The 23,136-nt window shown below is 44.0% G+C and overlaps 1 protein-coding gene across 2 annotated transcripts; it reads right to left on the bottom strand.

The window, feature by feature from the left end:
- Nucleotides 1-10,761: 10,761 nt before the first annotated feature.
- LOC147120216 (uncharacterized protein C2orf66-like) lies at nucleotides 10,762-12,411 on the bottom strand. Of its 2 annotated transcripts, XM_085983841.1 has the most exons (3): nucleotides 12,307-12,411; nucleotides 12,083-12,223; nucleotides 10,762-11,043 (listed from the first exon to the last, which is right to left on the bottom strand). In XM_085983841.1, the coding sequence occupies exons 2-3, from the start codon at nucleotides 12,203-12,205 to the stop codon at nucleotides 10,858-10,860; spliced, it is 309 nt and encodes a 102-aa protein (XP_085839967.1). In that variant the 5' UTR covers nucleotides 12,206-12,223; nucleotides 12,307-12,411; the 3' UTR covers nucleotides 10,762-10,857. The 2 variants fall into 2 exon arrangements, with proteins under 2 accessions (XP_085839967.1, XP_085839968.1); XM_085983842.1 differs by lacking the exon at nucleotides 12,307-12,411 and having other exon boundaries at nucleotides 12,083-12,295.
- Nucleotides 12,412-23,136: the final 10,725 nt, after the last annotated feature.

Raw genomic sequence — 23,136 nt, 5'->3', positions numbered from 1 at the left:
CTGAAAGTCATAATTAAATAATACATTCATACACATAAGTAAAGGAATATATACATAACACGCAAAGGAATATATACAGACATACATACTTTCAGAAGCTCCACGATAATAAATATCTTCCTCCGCAGCCTCTGGAGCAACTGTACCCATGGTTTTTTCATGTGTAAGTTGTAATGACTTGACCTCACTGAAAGCATTAATGAAAGCGGCGAATTATACTGCGCACGCACTCCCTGTGCAGTCGCACGCGTTCTGCCTCTGAACCCCTTCGTTCAGAGGACAGGAAATGCCAGTTTTCCCCACATGCACTGTGCATGCTGAAAACCGGCATTTCATCCGGCCAGATGCGTAAGTACCCCGACCGTACTCGCGCATTTGGAAGGGAATTACTGGGCCAACATTTTACATGTCAATAAAATGAAAAATTTAACAATTGCACGACTTGCCCCCTCGCATCTGCGACTGAGGGTCCAAGGAGGTGCATTGCGCAAGAGGTCATCATCTTACGTATCATAGAAACATAGAAACATAGAGATAGGAACAGGAGTAGGCCATTCGGCCCTTCGAGCCTGCTCCGCCATTCAATGAGATCATGGCTGATCTTCGTCTGAGATCATAGCTGATCTTACCAGTTCAGTACCCCGTCCCCGCCTTTTCTCCGTAACCCTTAATCCCCTTAGCCTTCAGAAATATATCCAATTCTCTCTTGAAAATATTTATTGAATTAGCCTTCACAGCCCTCTGTGGCAGGGAATTCCACAGGCTCACCACTCTTTGAGTGAAGAAATTCTTCCTCATCTCTGTTTTAAATGATTTGCCCGCTATTTTTAGACTGTGGCCCCTGGTTCTGTGCTCCCCGGCCATTGGAAACATTCTCTCTGAATTCAGCCTGTCCAGGCCTGCCATAATTTTATATGTTTCGATGAGATCCCCTCTCAATCTTCTAAACTCCAGTGAGTACAAGCCCAAACTATTTAATCTCTCTTCGTAGGTCATTCCCGCCATTCCAGGTATCAGCCTGGTGAATCGCCGTTGCACTCTTTCCATGGCAAGAACATCCTTCCGCAGATGGGGCGACCAAAACTGTACACAATACTCCAGATGCGGTCTCACCAGCACCTTGTACAGCTGTAGTAAGGTATCCCTATTCCTATACTCGAACCCCCTTGATATGAAGGCCAACATACCATTTGCCTTCTTGATCGCCTGTTGCACCTGCATGCTCTCCTTCAGTGACTGGTGCACAAGAACACCCAGGTCCCTCTGCACTTCCCCATCTCCCAATCTATTGCCATTTAGATAATAATCTACCCTCCTGTTTTTACCCCCAAAGTGGATAACCTCGCATTTATCCACATTATAGTGCATCTGCCACGTATCTGCCCATTCCCCCAACCTGTCCAAATCGCACTGTAGCCTCCTGACATCCTCATCAGAGCCCACCCCTCCTCCTAGTTTAGTGTCGTCAGCGAATTTGGAAATATTGCATCCAATTCCCTGATCCAGATCATTTATATATATTGTGAACAGCTGGGGTCCCAGGACAGATCCTTGCGGCACCCCGCTGGTCACTGCCTGCCACTCCGAAAACGAGCCGTTTATTCCAACTCTCTGTTTTCTATCCGCCAGCCAGTTCTCTATCCACGTTAATACTTTGCCCCCAATCCCATGAGCCTTAATTTTGCATGATAATCTTTTGTGTGGAACCTTATCGAAGGCTTTCTGGAAGTCAAGGTACACCACATCCACTGGCTCTCCCCCATCTATTTTACCAGTTACTTCCTCAAAAAATTCCAGCAGATTAGTCAAACACGATTTACCCTTTGTAAATCCATGTTGACTCTGTCCGATCCTTTCCCCATTTGTCAAGTGCTCCGCTATTTTATCCTTAATAATGGACTCTAGCATTTTGCCCACAACCGATGTAAGGCTTACTGGTCTATAATTCCCTGCTTTCTCTCTACCCCCCTTTTTAAATATTGGGGTAACATTAGCTACCCTCCAATCCACGGGTACTGTTCCCGAGTCAATGGAGTTCCGGAAGATGATCCTTAGAGCATCTGCTATCTCCAGGGCCACCTCCTTAAGTACCCTAGGATGTAGTTTATCAGGCCCCGGGGATTTGTCGGCCTTCAGTCCCCTCAACTTACCCAACACCATATCCCTAGAGATACTAATTTCTGTCAGCTCCTCCCTCTCATTAGTCCCTATGTTTGCCGATATTCCTGGGAGGTTATTTGTGTCCTCCTTTGTGAATACAGAACCAAAGTATGAGTTTAATTGGTCTGCCATTTCCTTATTCTCCATTATATATTCTCCCGAATCGGACTGCAAGGGACCGACTTGGGATTTTACCAGTCTTTTCCTCCTGATATACCGATAAAAGCTTTTGCAGTCTGTCTTTATGTTTGCTGCAAGTTTACTTTCGTATTCTATTTTCCCCTTCCTGATTAATCCCTTTGTCCTCTTTTGCTGTATCTTGTACTGCCCCCAATCTTCCGGTCTGGTGCTTTTTTTTGCCAGTTGATATGCCCTTTTTTTTGATTTTATGCTGTCCCTAATTTCCCTCGTTATCCACGGTTGAGTCACCTTTTTAGGTTTATTTTTATGCCAAACCGGTATAAACATGTTCTGGAATTCTTCCATTCTATCTTTGAATGCTTGCCATTGTCTCTCCACTGTCAATCCCCCCAGAAACACCACCCAATCAATCTTACCCAATTCCCGTCTCATACCCTCGTAATTCCCTTTATTTAAGTTCTGGACCTTAGTCTCTGATTCAATTTCCTCACTCTCCATCTCGACTGAGAGCTCGATCATATTATGATCGCTCTGACCCAAGGGGCCTCGTACAAGAAGATTGCTGATAAGTCCCTTCTCATTGCACAATACCCAGTCTAAAATGGCCTGATCTCGAGTCGGCTCCTCGACATATTGGTCCAGATAACCGTCCCGAAAACATTCCAGGAATTCCTCCTCCTCAGAATTTTTACTAATTTGGGTAGTCCAATCAATATGTAAATTAAAGTCACCCATGATGACAGCTGTGCTCTTATCGCACGCTTCTCTAATTTCCCTTTTTATGCCTTCCCTCACCTCCATATTACTATTTGGAGGCCTATATATCACACCCACTAACGTTTTCCTCCCCTTGCTATTTCTCATTTCTACCCATACAGATTCCGTTTCATCTGAGTTAATATCCTTCCTTTCCATTGCATTAATCCCCTCCTTTACCAGCAATGCTACCCCACCTCCCCTACCTTTTTGCCGATCCTTCCTAAATATTGTATATCCCTGGATGTTAAGTTCCCAGCCTTGCCCACCCTGCAGCCACGTTTCTGTAATCCCAATCAAATCATACTTGTTTACCTCTATTTCCACAACTAATTCATCCACCTTGTTCCTAATGCTTCTAGCATTAAGATACAAAGCCTTCAGGCTTGCTTTTTTCACACTCTCATTATGAATTAGTTTGGCCCTTTGTGTTTCTCTCCTTTGCTTATTGCTTCTCACCTTTCTACCATCTATTTCTGACTTCATATGACTTCCCTCTTTTCCACTACCTAGGTTCCCATCCCCCTGCCAAATTAGTTTAAATCCTCCCGAACCGCCCTAGAAAATATTACCCCGAGGACATCGGCTCCCTCACAGTTCAGGTGTAGACCGTCCCCTTGGTACAGGTCACTCCTCCCCAAGAACTGGTTCCAATGCCTCAAGAATTTAAATCCCTCTCCCTTGCACCACTGCTCAAGCCACGTATTTAGCTTATCTATCTTACTCTCTCTAAACTTATTAGCTCGTGGCACTGGTAGCAATCCAGAGATTACTACCTTTGAGGTCCTACTTTTCAATTTAGCTCCTAACTCCCTAAATTCAGCTTGTAGGACCTCCTCCCTCTTTTTACCTACATCGTTGGTACCTACATGTACCACGACAACTGGCTGATCCCCCTCCCCCTTCAGAATGCTCTGCACCCTCACACTGTTCCCTTTGGGGAACTGTATGAAGTGGTGGAAGGATTTATGGCCGTGATTAACGCTCATTCCGTGACCGTAACCATCTTTGAACCAGCCATTAGGGTGGTTAGTCCTATGGCGGGAGGGTTTTACGGGCTCCCACAACCCATCTGAGGGGGGGGGGGGGCCACCAACACCCACGGACGCAAGTATCCCGCTGGATGTCCACCCAGAATTTAAAGTTGGAGCTCCGACTCCACTTGCCGGGACTGTCTGGAGTGGGGTTCAAAACCCTACTCCTTCTGGCCCAGCGGCGGGGATGCTTACTGCTACGCAAAAGGCCCACTCTGCACAAAAGGTGACACCCATACGTTTCCTGCGCCTTTTCCCTCCCCGTGACTGGAGCCCTATGCTGCCATTTCACGTTGCTAATCGGATTGGGCCTTTGTCATAGCGGTAGGATCCCCGCCGCTGGGCCAGATCAGGGTAGGGTTTCGAACCCCGCTCCAGACAGTCCCGGCAAGTGGAGTCGGAGCTCCGGCTCTAAATTCTGGTTTGACATCCAGTGGGATATTTGCGTCCGTGGGTGTGGGTGGCCCCCCCTCCTTGTATAGCTTGTGGGAGCCCGTAAAACCCTCCCGCCATAGGACTAACCGCCCTAATGGCTGGTTCAAAGATGGTTACGGTCACGGAATGAGCGTTAATCATGGCCATAAATCCTTCCACCACTTCATACAGTTCCCCAAAGGGAACAGTGTGAAGACACGTATGACGACGACATTGCTAAATAAATAAATGGAATTAAAAAAATTCTTTTAGGGCTTTTAAAAGTCTTTAAATTGCTTTATTTCTCTTTAAAACTACTTCAGATTACTCAAAATAATGTAAACATTTTAAAAAGTTTATAAAAGTTACCAAAATCTTCAAAAAACTTCCAAAAACCTATTTAAACTGCTGCTTTGCATGCAAAAATGCTTAGCAGCTTGACAGAAACATTGGGGGCGTGTCCAGTGAAACTGAGACCTCAAGGGGCGTGTCTCACTTACACTGCACGCTCCTGGCTTCGCGCTGGCTGCACTCCTGGGAGGCGTGACGTCATACGCTGCCCGGGATTCTTCTTTTTCAAACACCAAGTCCAGGCGTCCCTGGAGCTGATCGGCAGTAGTGCGGGGTAAGTGCATATATGGGGCTTGCACGCGCGGCAAGCCCCGTTCACCAATTTCTGGCCCAATGAGAGACTGACTAAAGTGCGACAGAGCATATGCCGGAATGGACTGAAGCTCAACAAAGCCAAGTGTCAGTTTGGCGTCCAGGAAGTCACTTTCCTAGGAGATAATCTATCTGGTAAAGGAATAGAGCCAGATATGGAAAAAGTAAACGCCATACTCAAAATGCCCCGACCCACTGACAAAAAAGGAGTGCTACGCATCATGGGGATGATAAACTTCATTGGAAAGTTCATTCCTAACTTGTCAGCCAAGACAGCCTGTCTGCAAGACCTGTTACATAAAACAAATGAGTTCGCATGGACAGAAAGACATGAACAAGAGTGGATGAACCTCAAAACAGTGCTGACAACCACACCTATACTCACCTTCATTGACCCAACAAAGAGAATCAAAGTGTCAACGGATGCATCAAAAGATGGCCTAGGCGTGGTCTTGCTACAAGCAGAGGGTGAAGATTGGAAGCCTGTTGCCTATGCCTCCACATCTATGACTGATTCTGAGTGTCGATGCGCCCAGATTGAAAAGGAATGTCTAGGCTTGGTAGTTGGACTAGAAAAGTTCCATGGCTACATATATGGACTTCCCACCTTCACAGTTGAGACAGACCACTGCCCACTGGTTGCCATCATAAAAAAAAAACCTGAATGAGATGTCTCCAAGGATTCAATGACCCATGATGAAGCTGCAAAGATATGACTTTGAACTGATCTACACACCAGGCAAACACATAGTGTTAGCAGATGCACTATCCCGAGCACCCACAATGAGTCATGTGAGCTCTACTGAGGAAGACGTGGATGTTCATGTGAGTATGGTCACTGCTGCGCTGCCCGTGTCAGACACAAAATCAAAGCAAATAGCAGAAGAAACAGTAAAAGATACAGTGTTACAAACAGTAATAGAGAACATTCATCATGGTTGGCCAAAAGGTTCCTGTCCAAAGTACTATCACATCAGGCCAGAGTTGAGTGTCGCAAGTGGACTATTACTAAAACAGAACAGAATAGTCATTCCACAGGCTCTACGTCGAGACATGCTCAAAAGGATTCATGAGGGACACCTCGGAATTGAAAAATGCAAAAGGAGAGCAAGAGACACTATTTATTGGCCTGGCATAAGTAAGGACATTGAGAACATGATAGGCAAATGTGAGACATGTCAGAAACACCAAAACAAACAAGCAAAGGAACCAATGATAGTAGCTGACTTACCAACAGCACCATGGCAAAAGGTTGGTATGGACCTTTTTCATTTGAATGGTAAAGACTATCTATTAGTGATTGACTACTATTCTAACTATCCTGAGATGGCGCTGCTCTCAAGCACATCAGCAAACAGTGTCATAATGCATGTTAAATCCATCTTCGCCAGACATGGAATTCCCAGGATTGCCGTTAGCGACAATGGTCCGTGCTTCAACTGTAAGGAGTGGCAATAGTTTGCAGCACATTATGACTTTCAACACATCACATCCAGTCCTCTGTATGCTCAGTCGAATGGTAAGGCAGAGAAAGGTGTTCAAGTTCTCAAACAGCTACTGAAGAAAGCAACAGAAAGCAAGTCTGATCCTTATCTCGCCCTGCTGAGCTACCGAGCCTCCCCTTTAGACTGTGGTTCTTCACCTGCTGAACTCCTAATGGGTCGCAAGTTGCGCACCACGCTACCCTGCTGTGCAAAAGAAAAGCAGAGTAAGGAACTGAGACAGAGACTTCAACTGTTAAAGCTGAAACAGAAATCACACTATGACACGTCATCCAAAACTCTGAAACCATTGACAAGGGATGATGTTGTCAGGATTGAGGATCCAGATGCATGGAACAGGAAAGCTATAGTTCTTGAGGAAGTAGGACCATGGTCATACACTGTTAGAACTGAGGAAGGACAGACTCTCAGGAGGAACCGCCGTTCCCTCCTGAAAACACAAGAAACTATCCAAGAGCAAATCGATGACAATGCCGCAACTGAATCTTGTCACTCACCACCAGAACAATCTAACACAAACACACATACAAGCTCTCATGAAAACACATCAGACTTACCTGTGCTGAGAAGATCCACACGTGAAATAAAAAAGCCTGATAGACTTAATCTTGGAGTACAAAGAAAACTATAATAAAAGAATGAAAAGCTTAGAGTTCATAAAGTAAAGCTTTGAAAATGTGTTGACTGTTGTGAAGATGTTTATGTCGTTATGATTGATTGATATTGATTTTGTTTAACCTCTAAGGAAGGGGGATGTAATGATCAGTAACATGTCATTCTAGAATGGTACACTAGGTGGAGCTGTATGTTTAGTAGTGGGGCTACCCACAAGGCGGTCGTCAAGATGGATGCCTGTACACTAGTCCACATGGCTGAATAAATGACTAGCTCAAGCTAGCTGTTCATAATGAAAACGTCTATTTATTTATGAACATAACAGTGTTGTTATGGGAAACCGCATGGGGCCCAGCTATGCCTGCCTTTTCGTGGGATATGTGGAACATTCTTTGTTCCAGTCCTACTTAGGTCCCCTCCCTCACCTCTTTTTCTGGTACATTGATGATCAGTGCTGTTTCCAGCTCTCGCCCTGAACTAAAACATTTCATTCACTTTGCTTCTAATTTCCACCCTTCCCTCACCTTCACACGGTCCATCTCCGACTCTTCCCTTCCCTTCCTCAACTTCTCTGTCTCCATCTCTGGGGATAGGCTCTTGACAAATATTCTCTACAAGCCCACTGACTCCCACAGCTACCTGGACGACACTTCCTCCCACCCTGCTTCCTGTAAGGATTCCATTCCATTCTCCCAGTTTCTCCATCTCCGCCGCATCTGCTCTGATGATGCCACCTTCCATACTAGTGCTTCCGACATGTCTTCCTTTTTCCTCAATCGAGGATTCCCCACTACTATGGTTGACACGGCCCTTGACCGTGTCCATTCCATTTCCCGCACTTCTGCTCTCACCCCTTCCCCTCCCTCCTGGAACCACAATAGGGTTCCCCTTGTCCTCACCTTTCACCCCACCAGCCTTCACATTCAATGGATCATCCTCCGCCATTTCCACCACCTCCAGCATGATCCCACCACCAAACACATCTTCCCCTCACCTCCCCTTTCAGCATTCTGAAGGGACTGCTCCCTCTGCGACACCCTAGTCCACTCCTCTATCACCCCCAACACCCCTTCCCCTTCGCCCGGCACCTTCCCGTGCAAGCGCAGGAGATGCAACACCTGCCCCTTTACCTCCACCCTTCCTACTGTCCAGGGCCCCAAACACTCCTTCCAGGTGAAACAGCGATTTACTTGTACTTCTGGCAATTTAGTATACTGTATTCGCTGCTCATGATGCGGTCTCCTCTACGTTGGGGAGACCAAACGCAGATTGGGTGACCACTTTGCGGAACACCTCTGTTCAGTCCGTAAGGGGGACCCCAAGCTTCCGGTCGCCTGTCACTTTAATTCTTTGCTCCACTCCCACTCAGACCTCACCATCCTTGGCCTCTTACACTGTTCTACTGAAGCTCAATGTAAGCTAGAGGAACAGCACAAAAGGCATCGAGGGATATGGGGAGAGAGCGGGAATATGGTATTGAGATAGAGGATCAGCCATGATCATATTGAATGGCAGAGCAGGCTCGAAGGGCCGAATGGCCTACTCCTGCTCCGATTTTTCTATATTTCTAGCATCTGATCTTTCGATTAGGCACTTTACAGCCTTCTGGACTCAACATAGAGTTCAACAATTTCAGACCATAACCTCTGCCCCTATTTTCCATTCATTTTATTAAATTAAAAAAAAAAATTTACACTTCAACTAGAGCCATCTTCTGTTTCTTAACTTGTCCCATTACCATCTCCTTTTGCCTTGCACCATCTCTTAATCTCTCCTGCCTTCCATCCTATCACAGACCTTTCATTTTGTTCTTTCCTCCCCTCCCCCCTTTCCCTGCCCTGCACTTGTTTAAAAACCTGTTCGATCTCCAGCTTTTTCCAGTTCTGACGAAGGGTCATTGACCTGAAACATTAACTCTGTTTCTCTCTCCACAGACGCTGCCTGACCTGCTGAGCAGCATTTTCTGTTATTTTAAATGGAGTGTTGGCCTTTATTGCAAAGGGAATGGAGTATAAAAGCAGAGAATTCCTGTTACAACTGTACAGGGCGTTGGTGAGACCACACCTGGAAAACTGCATACAGTTTTGGTCTCCTTATTTAAGGAAGGATATACTTGCATTGGAGGCATTTCAGAGAAGGTTCACGAGGTTGATTCCGGAGATGAAGGGGTTGTCTTATGAGGAAAGGTTGAGCAGGTTGGGCCTATACTCATTGGAGTTTAGAAGAATGAGAGGCGATCTTATTCAAACATATAAGATTCTGAAGGGGCTTGACAGGGTAGATGCAGGGAGGATGTTTCCCCTCTTGGGGGAATCTAGAACTAGGGGGTATAATTTCAGAATAAGGGAGCATTTAAAATGGAAATGAGGAGGAATTTCTTCTCTCAGAGGGTCATGAATCTTTGGAATTCTCTTCCCCAGCAAGCTGTGGAGGCTGGGTCATTGAATATATTTAAGGTGGAGACAGATTTTTGAACGGTAAGGGAGTCAAGTGTTATGGGGAGCGGGCAGGGAAATGGAGTTGAGGCCAAGATCAGATCAGCCATGATCTTATTGAATGGCGGAGCAGGCTCAAGGGGCCAAATGATCTACTCCTGCTCCTACATCTGGTGTTCTTATGTTCTATATCATAAACCATTGCATTCCCGCTCTAACCTGGGAAAGGCTGGCAATTTATTTTAATTGATTTATTTCGAAATAAAATAGGGAATTAAAATACCATGGGTTCCTCTCACCCCCAACAAATGTAAGTACTTCTTTCAATTGACTTTATTACAGATCACAAAGATCATAAGGTAGTTATCGATAAGGAAGGCCATTGGGCCCATCTAAATTCATCGATCCAGACCCTGCCCCCTTTTGCGCATCCAATTGGTTCTGAAATGATTTCACCTTCATTACTCCCTCCAGGAGGCCCTTCGCCATTTTTTTTGTGTGGACGCTTTCTGCTATCAGTCCTAACCTTACCTTTTAATAGTTTGAACCTGTTCTAAACTGACAATGCCTGATGTCTCAAAATGTAATGTCATCACTAACTTCCTCACCAAGCTATTTTAACGGCACGTCAACATCTTGCACGTTGTTTCCTTCAAAAAAAAAATCCAGTCTGATGCAACGCAGAGAAATGGAAGAGAGATCAAGAAAGAACAGGGACGAACTTAATATGATTTTACATATTTATTTACATTGCCCTAACTTTGCTTAATATTTATTTACAGCGGGACAAATAAAAATCCGGTCTTCATTGCATTGAAATGTCACCATGAAAGGAGGCACACTTTGCATCACATGACCGCTTGAGGGAAAATAAAGGGACATTAATTAAAGCAAAATACCATTGAAACATACAGAAAGTAACGTCTCGAAGTCAACGCTTGGTAGGTAAGGCCTATTCAGTACTACGTGAAATGCGAAGGGTAATTTAAAAAAAATGTTGGAACAAAAGAAAAAGACGACGCCAACAGGAGACTGTGAACATAACGTTAAGGAGATTGTGACTTTATTGAGTTGATGAGGAATTAATTCTAGGCTACTGCTGAGATAATCAGATGATGTTAGTGGACGTCATTATAGTCATCCTTTCAAGAACGCTGCAAAGGAATCTTTCTGCCCCTCATAGTCTGAAAAGGCAGAGGAGATGTGGTCCGGGTAAAGAGAGGCTGCTCCGAATGGTCTCCTGTTGTCCATCCTGAAAGATTTGGAGAACTTCCCAACATCAACACCTCGCCCAGAAAAATAAGCCTGAAGTGTTCGGAAAAACTAGAGAGAGAGAAAAAGAACCAAAGCTCCAGTTTAAGACAATTAACTTATGCGTTTGTTTGCAAGATGTTTTATTATTAACTGTAGTCTGGCCTTATCTGATTGCAAAGATTACACCAGGAAATAATGATCGGTGGGTCTGTTAAATTCGGACAAATTAAACTTATCTAAATACAAACTGCCGACATCAAAGGACGAAACGCAATGAAACGGAGCACCTTCAACAAGTGTCCTGTGAGAAATAGGTTTGCAATGCTTTAATGTTGTTATTAAGTGACGAAATATTGTCCTGTTGCAATTGCCGGGATACATCCAAACCTGTGTAACAGGAGCTAACTGAGACTTCGTAACACTTCTCATATATTAGGTAGGAGACCGGCAGCGATGTCCTTATATCAGGTCTATTGCACACAGCATTTGCATGCTCCCAATACATAACTACTGCCTACCACCTTAATATAGTAACTCGAGGTTCGGTAGATGGTAAGTAAAAATATAAAAGGTCACAAAATTGTATTCTAACAGAAATATCCTCCCTCTGCGTGAGACCGACAGCAACAGCAGTTATGCCAATTGGATTGAGGATTCAATCAGTCGATGCAGCTCAGATCGGCTTGCACAAACTTGACATTTAGCTTCTCTCACTTAGTAGAAAGCGCTTTATCAGATGTCAAGTTTCAAAATCTTCCGTACTGACACTCGACACAACTTGCAGCTATCAAAGTAAACGCTATTGTGTGTGTGAATTAGATAAACGCTGCAGCCGTTTCTTCCATCCACAATACAGACACAGACATAACTGACTAAAAATGCCAATTCAGCAAACAAAAACAAAATAATTCGACAGTAAAACATTTCTGGTGGACAATATGTGAATACATCCCCAGTCTTAATAACAGAGAAGTTATTTTAATCCCAGAAATAAACCATAGTGAATCAGACCAAATGTGTGTAAAAGAGTAAACTAACATTACTTAGTTGCTGAGACTTGGCCCTACACATGCACTTTACCGGGTCCAGGTCAAAATTGAACTCTTACCAGCTCCCTGTTTCTCGGGTTTTCTAAAGATTTCCAAGCATCTTTCGACTCCAGGGGAATTGTATGGACCAAAGTCACGAGGGAGACAGTTAGACAGAAAGTAAAAACCTGCACTTTCAGCATGATAGAGCGTGGATAGTACTGGAAAGAAAATCAGAAGGGTTACATCAGACAAACCTCAACCGCAATAGCTGAATACGAGGCAGGAAGATGTTTATACTCACACACTGTCTTTAGACTCAAGAGGAAACTTGAGTTAGCGCGACTCACTGCTGTGCAGCTTGAAAATGCCTCTGACTGTATTGCAGCTAATTCTATTTTATAGCTGTGGCAGTTTGTGTGGGTGTCAGTGACGTTAGCAGAGTGTACCAGAGTAATGATATTTCAAGAGGTCTGATGAGAAACTCCAGGGAATAACCTAACCCTAATTTCATTCAAAACTGAAATAGTTATGTGTCTGCATAAGAAAATATCATCCTTAACTACATTAAACCAGGTAGGGCTTGTAATGATATCAGCAAATAGAGATGGTATTTGCCTGTTCGATTATGATGCCTTAATAGCATGTTTGTATGTATTGATTGCTTGTGCCTGACCAGCAGAGGGCATGTGACCGAGAGAAGCAAGGCAGTTAGTTTAGTTTCGGTTTCGTTCTCGATGCATCACAAGCTTGTTGTCTCCTGTAAAAGCTGTATAAAAGAGTTGAACAGACTTTAGATTAAAACTCATTCTCTTTCATAAATGTCTCATCATTGAACCCACAAAGAAATCAATACATGGTGTCAGAAGTGGCTGAAAGAGATGAAGAGAAAAAATCAGAAGTTAAATCAGCTCTCCACAAATTAGCAAGCCAAAAGAGAACATCGTTGCTTACCATTAGAGAATAGCTAACGAAGTGAAAAAATGGAAGGTTTACACCCACCGGCGACGCTTCAGTTGACAGGTAATGTGGCTGAAAATTGGAGGAGATTCAAACAACGTGTGGAATTGTATTTAGCGGCAATCGGAGCTGACGAGAAAAGTAATAAAAAGAAATCATCACTGTTCTTACATGTCGTGGGTGATGAAGTGCTGGAGGTGTATAATAACTTCACATTCGCTGCTAACGGAGACAAAATGAAGCTAGATAAAATAATGGAATGGTTTGAGGCCTACTGCATACCTAAACGTAACGTGACGTTTGAGAGGCACAGATTTTTCACATGCGTACAGAAAATGGGTGAGACTATTGATCAGTATGTGACTGAACTGAGAAACAGAAGCAAATCGTGTGAATTTGGGGGACTGGCAGACTCGCTGATAAAAGACAGACTGGTGTGTGGTATTCCGGATAATGGTCTAAGGGAAAGACTGCTAAGAGAGCAAGATCTAGACCTGGGAAAAGCCATAGCACTGTGTAGGGCTACAGAGACTGTGAAGTTGCAGGCAAAGGAGCTGTTCAGTGACAATAGCTGCAACGTGGATGCAGTGAGAAAGAACGGATACAAACCGTTTAACAAAACGAGCGCCAATGTGAAAAAAGAGGCGTGGCCAGCGAACGAAAATGAAAGGGACAATCGAAAGTCATGTAGTCGATGCGGTACACAGCATACACCAAAAAAGTGTCCAGCATATGGTAAAAAACGCAATAGTTGCAACAAAAACAACCATTATGCCCGTTGCTGCAAGAACCAGTGCAACAAAGCAAGGTCCATGCAGTAGATGAAAGCGAGATAGAGGAGTTCTATGTAGATGTTGTGTCTGAAAACAAAAAAGAAGAAAGAGACTGGATGTTGACACTAAAAGTGAATGACATACACATTCCATTTAAATTGGATACTGGAGCACAAGTTAATGTGATATCAGAGACTGATTTTAAGAAAATTAGACCCAGACCAAAGATACATGGAATAAAAGTGAAAGTGACAGGATACTCAGGTACTGATATACCAGTGAAAGGAAGATGCATTGTCAAAGTAACACACAAGGACAGAGAGCACACGCTAGCATTAATCGTGGTGCCAAAGGATGTGCAAGCCATACTAGGTTTAAAAGCCTGTGAGAGACTGAACCTGGTAAAGAGAGTCCTCGTTGTGGAAAGCGAAGGAGCGACAGTCTATGATGAACTCATGAAAGAGTACAACGACCTATTTAAGGGTCTAGGCTGCATTCCAGGAGAACACACGATCAGAGTAGATAAAAGTATGACACCGGTCATACATCCATGCAGAAAAGTTCCGTTTGCTCTTCAAAAGCAACTGAAGGCAGAGTTGGACAGGATGGAAAGCCTGAACACGATTCAGAAGATAGATGAGCCAACTGAGTGGGTGAGTTCCCTCGTCGTAGTGGACAAAAAGAATGGAAAGCTCAGAATTTGCCTGGATCCAAGAGATCTAAACAGAGCAATAAAGAGAGAGCACTTCAAGCTTCCTACATGTGAGGAAATCATGGCACAGTTTGCAAATGCAAAATATTTCAGCAAGTTAGATGCATCATCAGGATTTTGGCAGATGAAGCTGGACGAAGCAAGTTCAAGACTGTGCACATTCAACAGTCCATTTGGCAGATACAGATTCCTAAGGTTACCATTTGGCATTGCCTCAGCTCCTGAAGTGTATCACAAGACTATCCATATGATCTATGAGCACCTGGAGGGAGTTGATACATCAATGGATGACATCATAGTATGGGGAACCACGAGAACTGAGCATGACGAGAGACTGAAAAAAGTGCTGGAAGCAACAAGGAAAACAAACCTGAAGCTGAATAGAGAGAAATGCCAGCTCGGGGTGACAGAACTGACATTCGTGGGAGATATCCTTAGCAGTGAGGGCATCAGACCAGATCCCAGAAAGGTGTCCACCATTGAGAATATGCCAAAGCCACAATGCAAAAAGGACGTGCAGAGGTTTAATGGAATGATCAACTACATGGGGAAATTCATATCCAACCTCTCAGAAAAGATGGCGCCACTGAGAAGACTAACTGAAAAGAACATAGAATGGGAATGGAATCATGAGCATGAGAAGTCATGGAGCGATCTAAAGAAACTGCTCACAGAGGAACCAGTTCTGAGGTTTTATGACCCAGCGAGACCCATCAAGATATCATCAGATGCATCACAGAGTGGGCTCGGTGCCGTTCTTCTGCAACAATATGACTACTGGCAACCTATTGCATATGCATCGTGCTCAATGACAGACGCGGAGACGCGATATGCTCAAATAGAAAAGGAGCTGCTCAGCATCACATACGCCTGTGAAAGATTTCACCAGTTTGTGGCAGGACAAGCAATCAGTGTAGAGACTGACCATAAGCCCTTGATTGCATTGTTCCAAAAGCCACTAAATAGCTGTCCGCTTAGAATACAAAGAATGATGATCAGGCTGCAACGCTATACACTGAATGTTGCGTACACACCGGGTAAGCTGATGTATACAGCAGACATGTTGTCCAGAGCGGTAGACCCAAGTGAGCCCGCAAACACCACAATGGATGACAAAGTGAACGCCTACGTGGACATGATCACAAGTGCACTGCCCATAGCAGATGCAAAAATGGAGCTCATAAAGACTGAGACAAACAAAGATGAAACAATGAGACGACTGAGAAAAAGCATCTTGGATGGATGGCCCAACATGAAGCAAGACTGCTCACCTGATATAGCAGAGTACTGGAACTGCAGGGCGGAACTATCAGTGGTCGAAGACATCATCTACAAAGGAAGTAAAATAGTTATCCCAAAGAGTCTGAGAAGAGAGATGCTAAAAAAGATCCATGGAGGACATCTGGGAATCGAAAAGTGTAAGAAAAGAGCACGAGAGGTGATGTACTGGCCACGAATCAACCAAGATGTGACAAATGAGGTGTCAAACTGCACAATATGCCTGAAATATCGAGCAAGCAATCCGGTAGAACCACTAAAGCCACACCCAGCACCAGACAGACCTTACCAGAAGGTAGGCGCTGACCTATTCGAAGGACTATCTTGTAGTCACAGACTATTACTCCCTGTATCCAGAGGTTTGTAGGCTGCACACCACCACTGCAGATGCTGTGATAACATGTATGAAAGCCATATTCTCCAGACATGGCGTGGCAAGCGAGGTCTTCACAGACAACGGACCTCAGTTTTACAATGCAAGTTTCCGACACTTTGCCAAAGAGTGGGACTTTGTCCACACAACGTCAAGTCCTCACTTTCCACAGTCCAATGGACTAGTGGAAAAATCGGTCCAGACAGTGAAAAGACTGATGTACAAGGCAAAAGACAGTGGAACTGACTTCTACCAGAGCATGCTTGTATACCGCACAATGCCACTCGAGTGTGGTATGTCACCAGCCCAACTCCTGATGGGACGTCGGCTAAGGTCAAACCTACCCATCCCGGAGAACCTCCTGAAAACAAAAGAGGGGGAGAAAGTGAGGAAGTTCAAAGAACAGAAAGAAAAGCAAAAGTACTACTATGACAGAGGAACACAAAACCTACCTGAACTCCACACTGGTGACCAAGTAAGGTTCAAAGACAAAACAAACACATGGACTCAGAAGGGAACTGTCCTGAGTGAAGTTCAACCAAGATCATACACCATTCAGACAGATGAGGGTGCTGTTCTAAGAAATCGTCGAGATCTTCTCATGGGACCAGCCACAGCAGGTCAAGAGACTGATACTGTTGAACAACCTGATCACACAGCTGAGAACCAATCATCTGAGGCAACAACTCAGATTCAAGGACAATCAATCAGAAAATCCTCAAGACACGTGAAGCCTCCTGAGAGACTCATTGAGCAAATTTAAGGACTATTGTTATAGAAGGAAGTAATGTTATCTTATTCTTTCTTCAAGTTCTAGTGTATTGACATATTTCATGTGAACACACAAAGCAAGGTTAAAAAACCTTGATCATGATAATGATAATGTAAGTACATTAAGTGTTACAGTTAAAATGCAGATTAATACAAAGAAAACATGTTGTTAGTTAAAAGTAAAATACTTTTGTTTTAAGAAAATATGTAATGATATCAGCAAATAGAGATGGTATTTGCCTGTTCGATTATGATGCCTTAATAGCATGTTTGTATGTATTGATTGCTTGTGCCTGACCAGCAGAGGGCATGTGACCGAGAGAAGCAAGGCAGTTAGTTTAGTTTCGGTTTCGTTCTCGATGCATCACAAGCTTGTTGTCTCCTGTAAAAGCTGTATAAAAGAGTTGAACAGACTTTAGATTAAAACTCATTCTCTTTCATAAATGTCTCATCATTGAACCCACAAAGAAATCAATACAGGGCTTTCCTCAACCTGAAATTTTATGTCTAATTTTAATAGTTATTTCCAAGCCTTGGCTGTTTTTAATAAAATCTACAGCCACACCAGCGTCAGCTTTGCCCAATGTTAGCACTCTCACCTTGAGTCAGAAGGTCGCGGGTCAAATCCCGTAGCGGGACATGATTACATGATCCAGGCTGATTTAAGTACAGGACAGCGGGTGTCTGAGTTGTGGAGGTATTCAGATAAGACATTAAACGGAGACCGTGTCTGGATGGAATTTAAAGATCCCGTGGCACTCTCTTTAAAAGAGCATCATTTATCTCTCAAACAACACCCCGAAAACAGATGAATCCGCTCTTAACTATAAAGAAAATACTTACTACATTTCAAAAGTAATTCATTGGCTGTGACGCCCTGAAGATCCGAAGCGTGCTTTATACATGCAAGTTCTCCCTTGCTGGTAACTTCAAACCTGAATTTTATAGCTCGCAGGTTTTAAATCTGAAGAAAACCACGATTAAAGGGTCAACCAGATCCCTCGGTTGCTCACAGACGTGTGGGATAGATGCTTTGCAGAGAGAAATGTTGATTTGTACGGCAGTCAGGGTTTATTGTGTACGCTTTGGGAGTTCAAACGGGTGTGAGAGGGCTTCTGAGAAGGGACTTCAAACCTCCGCGCTGCAATGGGCTGGGCAGTTTTCTGAGTTGTACTGTCGCTTTGCCGAGTTGTGCACCCAAACCGACTTCGCAACGATACTAAAGAAGATGTACAAATGCAGCCACACTCAGTGAAACTCTTAGTAGTTTTCACTTTGGATACTGTGGAGGAAACGGCGTGTGATTGGGTTACTGACCGCATTCCTGACTTGTTTTTTTGTCTCCAAGTAGACACATTCTGAAAATGGATCTCCCAAGAGTCTTCCTTCATAAAAAAACAGCAAAAAGAAAAGAAAGACTTGCATTTACAGCCAATGAAGTACTTTTGGAGTGTAGTCACTGTTGTAATAATACAAGCGTGATAAGGGAGGTCTATCTATCCCTACTGCCCTAAAAAAAAGTTAGTATTCTTGGTAAAACGACACTTGTTTTTAATTTGGTTGATTTTTCCTCTTGAGTTACTGGGGTCGGAGCAGAGTTCCATTTTCTAAGACCTGGACTGAAAGTAAAGGAACCAAACTGCACCTGAATTGATTTCTCCTTTGTAGTTGCACCAACGGTTGTCACTGTATGGCAAAGCAGAGTGAAGGGAGAGGTTTTCCGCTTATTACTTCGCCAGCTCGCAGTCCTCCCCACCCCATTCATTTTAATGGACAAGAGCATTGTGGGTGGCCAGGTTCAGCCGAAATCCCCAGCCAGATGTTGTATTTTGCCATGAGTGACGCTCAAACAGGGCAAATGACAGGGAAAAAATAAAACAATAACATAAGTGAGGAAGGGGAATCTATGCAGCCCTCCTTTGTCCACATAATCTATAAAAACGCCTTTAAGTAAAAAGCATGTTACATCTCTAGAAGAGACTTAAACACTAAATTGATGGGATGATGCTTGTTTTTTCCCCATTTTCCACACTGATTAAGTTGTTCTGTAATACGTTTGATTTGCATCAATAACGGTCAGAGTTGTAAATAGCTTCGGGAGATGTTACATAGAAACATATAGAAGATAGGAGCATGAGTAGGCCATTCGGCCCTTCGAGCCTGCTCCGCCATTCAATGAGATCATGGCTGATCATCCAAATTCAGTACCCTGTCCCTGCCTTCTCCCCATATCCCTTGATCCCTTTAACCTTAAGAAATATATCCAACTCTTGAATATATTTAATGAACTGGCCTCCACTGCCCTCTGTGGCAGAGAATTCCACAGGTTCACCCCTCTCTGGGTGAAGAAATTCCTCCTCATTTCAGTCCTAAATGGCTTACCCCTTATCCTTAGATTATGACCCCTGGTTCTGGACTCCCCGGCCATCAGAAACATCCTTCCTGCATCTAGTCTGTCCAGGCCTGACAGAATTTTATAGGTTTCGATGAGATCCCCTCTCAATCTTCTAAACTCCAGTGAGTATAAGCCCAATCGACACAATCTCTCCTCATACGTCATTCCTGCCATCCCAGGTATCAGACTGGTGAATCTTCGCTGCACTCCTTCCATGGCAAGAACGTCCTTCCTCAGGTAAGGCAACCAAAACTGCACACAATACTCAAGATGCGGTCTCACCAAGGCCCTGTACAACTGTAGCAAGACATCCTTGTTCCTGTACTCAAACCCTCTTGCTACGAAGGCCAACATACCATTTGCCTTCTTAACTGCCTGCTGCACCTGCATGCTTACCTTCAGTGACTGGTGCACAAGAACACCCAGGTCTCTTTGCACTTCCCCTTCTCCCAATCTATTGCCATTCAAATAATAATCTGCCTTCCTGTTTTTGCCACCAAAGTGGATAACCTCACATTTATCCACATTATAGTGCATTTGCCATGTTTCTGCCCAGTCACCCAACCTGTCCAAGTCGTACTGGAGTTTCACGACATCCTCCTCACAGCATACCCTCCCATCCAGCTTTGTGTCATCTGCAAATTTGGAGATATTACATCCAATTCCCTCGTCCAGATCATTAATATATATTGTGAACAGCTGGGGTCCTAGGACCGATCCTTGCGGTACCCCACTAGTCACTGTCTGCCACTCGGAAAATGACCCGTTTACATAGATACATAGAAGATAGGAGCAGGAGTAGGCCATTCGGCCCTTCGTGCCTGCTCCGCCATTCGATGAGATCATGGCTGATCCTTTAATTCAGTATCCCGTCCCCGCCTTCTCTCCGTAACCCTTAACCCCTTTTGCCCGTAGAAATATATCTAATTCCCTCTTAAATATATTTAATGAGCTGGCGTACACTGCCCTCTGTGGCAATGAGTTCCACAGGTTCACCACTCTCTGAGTGAAGAAATTCCCCCTCATCTCTGTCCTAAATGGTTTAGCCCTTATCCTTAAATTATGTCCTCTAGTTCTGTTCTCACCCGCCAAGGGAAACATTCCTTCTGCATCCAGTCTGTCTAGACCTGTCAGAATTTTATACACTTCTATGAGGTCCCCTCTCAATCTTCTAAACTCCAGTGTGTACATCCCTAAACTACATAGTCTCTCCTCATAGGTCATTCCCGCCATTCCTGGTATCAGCCTGGTGAATCGCCGCTGCACCCCCTCCATGGCAAGAACATCCTTCCTCAGATGAGGCGACCAAAACTGTACACAGTACTCGAGGTGTGGTCTCACCAGTGCCCTGTACAGCTGCAGCAAGGTATCCCTGTTCCTGTATTCTAACCCTTTTGCTATGAAGGCCAGCATACCGTTTGCCTTCTTGACCGCCTGTTGCACCTGCATGCTCGCCTTCAGTGACTGGTGTACAAGAACACCCAGGTCTCTCTGTACTTCCCCCTCTCCCAATCTATTGCCATTTAAATAATAATTTGCCCTCCCGTTCCTGCACCCAAGGTGGATAACTTCGCACTTGTCCACATTATAGTGCATCTGCCATTTATCCGCCCAATCGCCCAGTCTGTCCAAATCGCTCTGGAGCTTCCTGGTCTCTTCCTCTGAGCCCACCCCCCCTCCTAGTTTAGTGTCGTCTGCAAATTTGGAAATGCTGCATCCGACTCCCTGATCCAGGTCATTAATGTAAATTGTGAACAGCTGGGGGCCCAGGACAGATCCCTGTGGTACCCCACTTGTTACTGCCTGCCATTCAGAAAATGAGCCGTTTATTCCAACTCTCTGTTTTCTATCTGACAGCCAGTTCCCTATCCACGCCAAAACTTTCCCCTTTATCCCATGAGCCTCAATTTTCCATGCTAATCTTTTATGTGGGACCTTATCGAAGGCCTTTTGGAAGTCCAGGTACACCACATCTACTGGCTCTCCCCCATCTATTCTACCAGTTACTCCCTCAAAAAATTCCAATAGATTAGTCAAGCACGATTTACCCTTTGTAAATCCATGTTGACTCTGTCCTATCCTGTCCCCATTTGCTAAGTGCTCCGCTATTTCATCCTTAATGATGGACTCCAGCATTTTGCCCACAACTGATGTAAGGCTTACAGGTCTGTAATTACCTGCTTTTTCCCTACCCCCCTTTTTGAATAGTGGGGTAACGTTAGCTACCCTCCAATCCATCGGCACTGTTCCCGAGTCTAATGAATTCTGAAAAATCATCCTTAGTGCATCCGCTATCTCTAGGGCCACCTCCTTCAGTACCCTAGGATGCATGTTATCAGGCCCTGGGGATTTGTCCACCTTCAATCCCTTTAGCTTCCTTAACACCATATCCTTAGAGATATTGATTTGCGTCAGTTCCTCCTTTGCCAATGTCCCTATTTTTCCCGATATCCCAGGGAGGTTTTTTGTGTCTTCCTTCGTAAAGACTGACCCAAAGTATGCATTTAGTTGATCTGCCATTTCCTTATTTCCCATTATATATTCCCCCGTATCTGACTGCAATGGACCAACTTTGGTTTTCACCAGTCTTTTCCTTTTGATATACTTATAAAAGCTTTTGGAGTTAGTTTTTATATTTTCCGCCAGCTTGTTTTCGTAAGCTATTTTGCCCCTCTTGATTATGCCCTTTGCCCTCCTTTGCTCTATCTTAAACTGTTCCCAATCTTCCGCTCTGGCGCTTTTTTTGGCTATTTTATACGCCCTATCTTTGGATTTTATGCTGTCTCTAATTTCCCCTGTTATCCACGGTTGAGTCACCTTTTTAGATTTCCTTTTATGCCAGATTGGTATAAACAATTTTTGCAATTTTGTCATTCTATCTTTAAATGTTTGCCATTGTTTATCTACCTCCAGTCCTCCCAGGAACGTTGTCCAATCAGACCTACTCAGTTCCCGTCTCATGGCATCATAATTCCCCTTGTTTAAATTCAGGACCTTAGTCTCTGAGTCAATTTCTTCGCTCTCCATTTCGAGTGAGAAATCGATCATGTTATGATCGCTCTGACCCAAGGGTCCCCGTACAACAAGATTACTGATTAGTCCCTTCTCATTGCACAGTACCCAGTCCAATATAGCCTGTTCCCGAGTTGGTTCCTCGACATATTGATCCAGATAACCATCCCTCAAACACTCAAGGAATTCCTCCTCCTCATTATTTTTACTGATTAGGCTAGTCCAATCTATATGTAAGTTAAAGTCACCTATGATGACAGCTGTGCTCTTATTGCACGCTTCTCTAATTTCCCTCGTGATGCCCTCCCTAACCTCTATTTTACTATTTGGAGGCCTATATACCACTCCTATTAATGTTTTTCGTCCCTCGCTATTTCTTAGCTCCACCCATATAGATTCTGTATTAACTGAGTTAATATCCTTCCTTTCAATTGCATTTATCCCCTCTTTTACTAGCAATGCTACCCCTCCTCCCTTTCTTTTTTGTCGATCCTTCCTAAATACTGAATACCCCTGTATGTTAAGCTCCCAGCCCTGCTCACCCTGCAACCATGTTTCCGTAATCCCAATTAGGTCATAATTATTAACCTCTATTTCCACAGCTAATTCATCTACCTTGTTCCTGATGCTTCTCGCATTAAGGTATAAAACCCTCAGGCTTTTTTTATGCTCACATTTTTTATGAATTAGTTTGGCCCTTTGTTTTTTGTTCCTCACCCTTTTATCATTTATTTCTGTCTGCCTTTCACTTTCCTCTATTTCACTACATAGGTTTCTAGCCCCCTGCCATACTAGTTTAAATGCTCCCGAACTGCTTTATCAAAAATTACCCCGAGAACATCAGTTCCATCTCTGCACAG

The sequence above is a fragment of the Somniosus microcephalus genome, chromosome 4 (genome assembly GCF_052327205.1).
Source record: "Somniosus microcephalus isolate GS21.2 chromosome 4, FLI_Smic_1.0, whole genome shotgun sequence".
Taxonomy (NCBI): domain Eukaryota; kingdom Metazoa; phylum Chordata; class Chondrichthyes; order Squaliformes; family Somniosidae; genus Somniosus; species Somniosus microcephalus.
The sequence above is the reverse complement of the archived record's forward strand: the minus strand, read 5'-3'. Positions and strand labels throughout refer to the sequence as shown.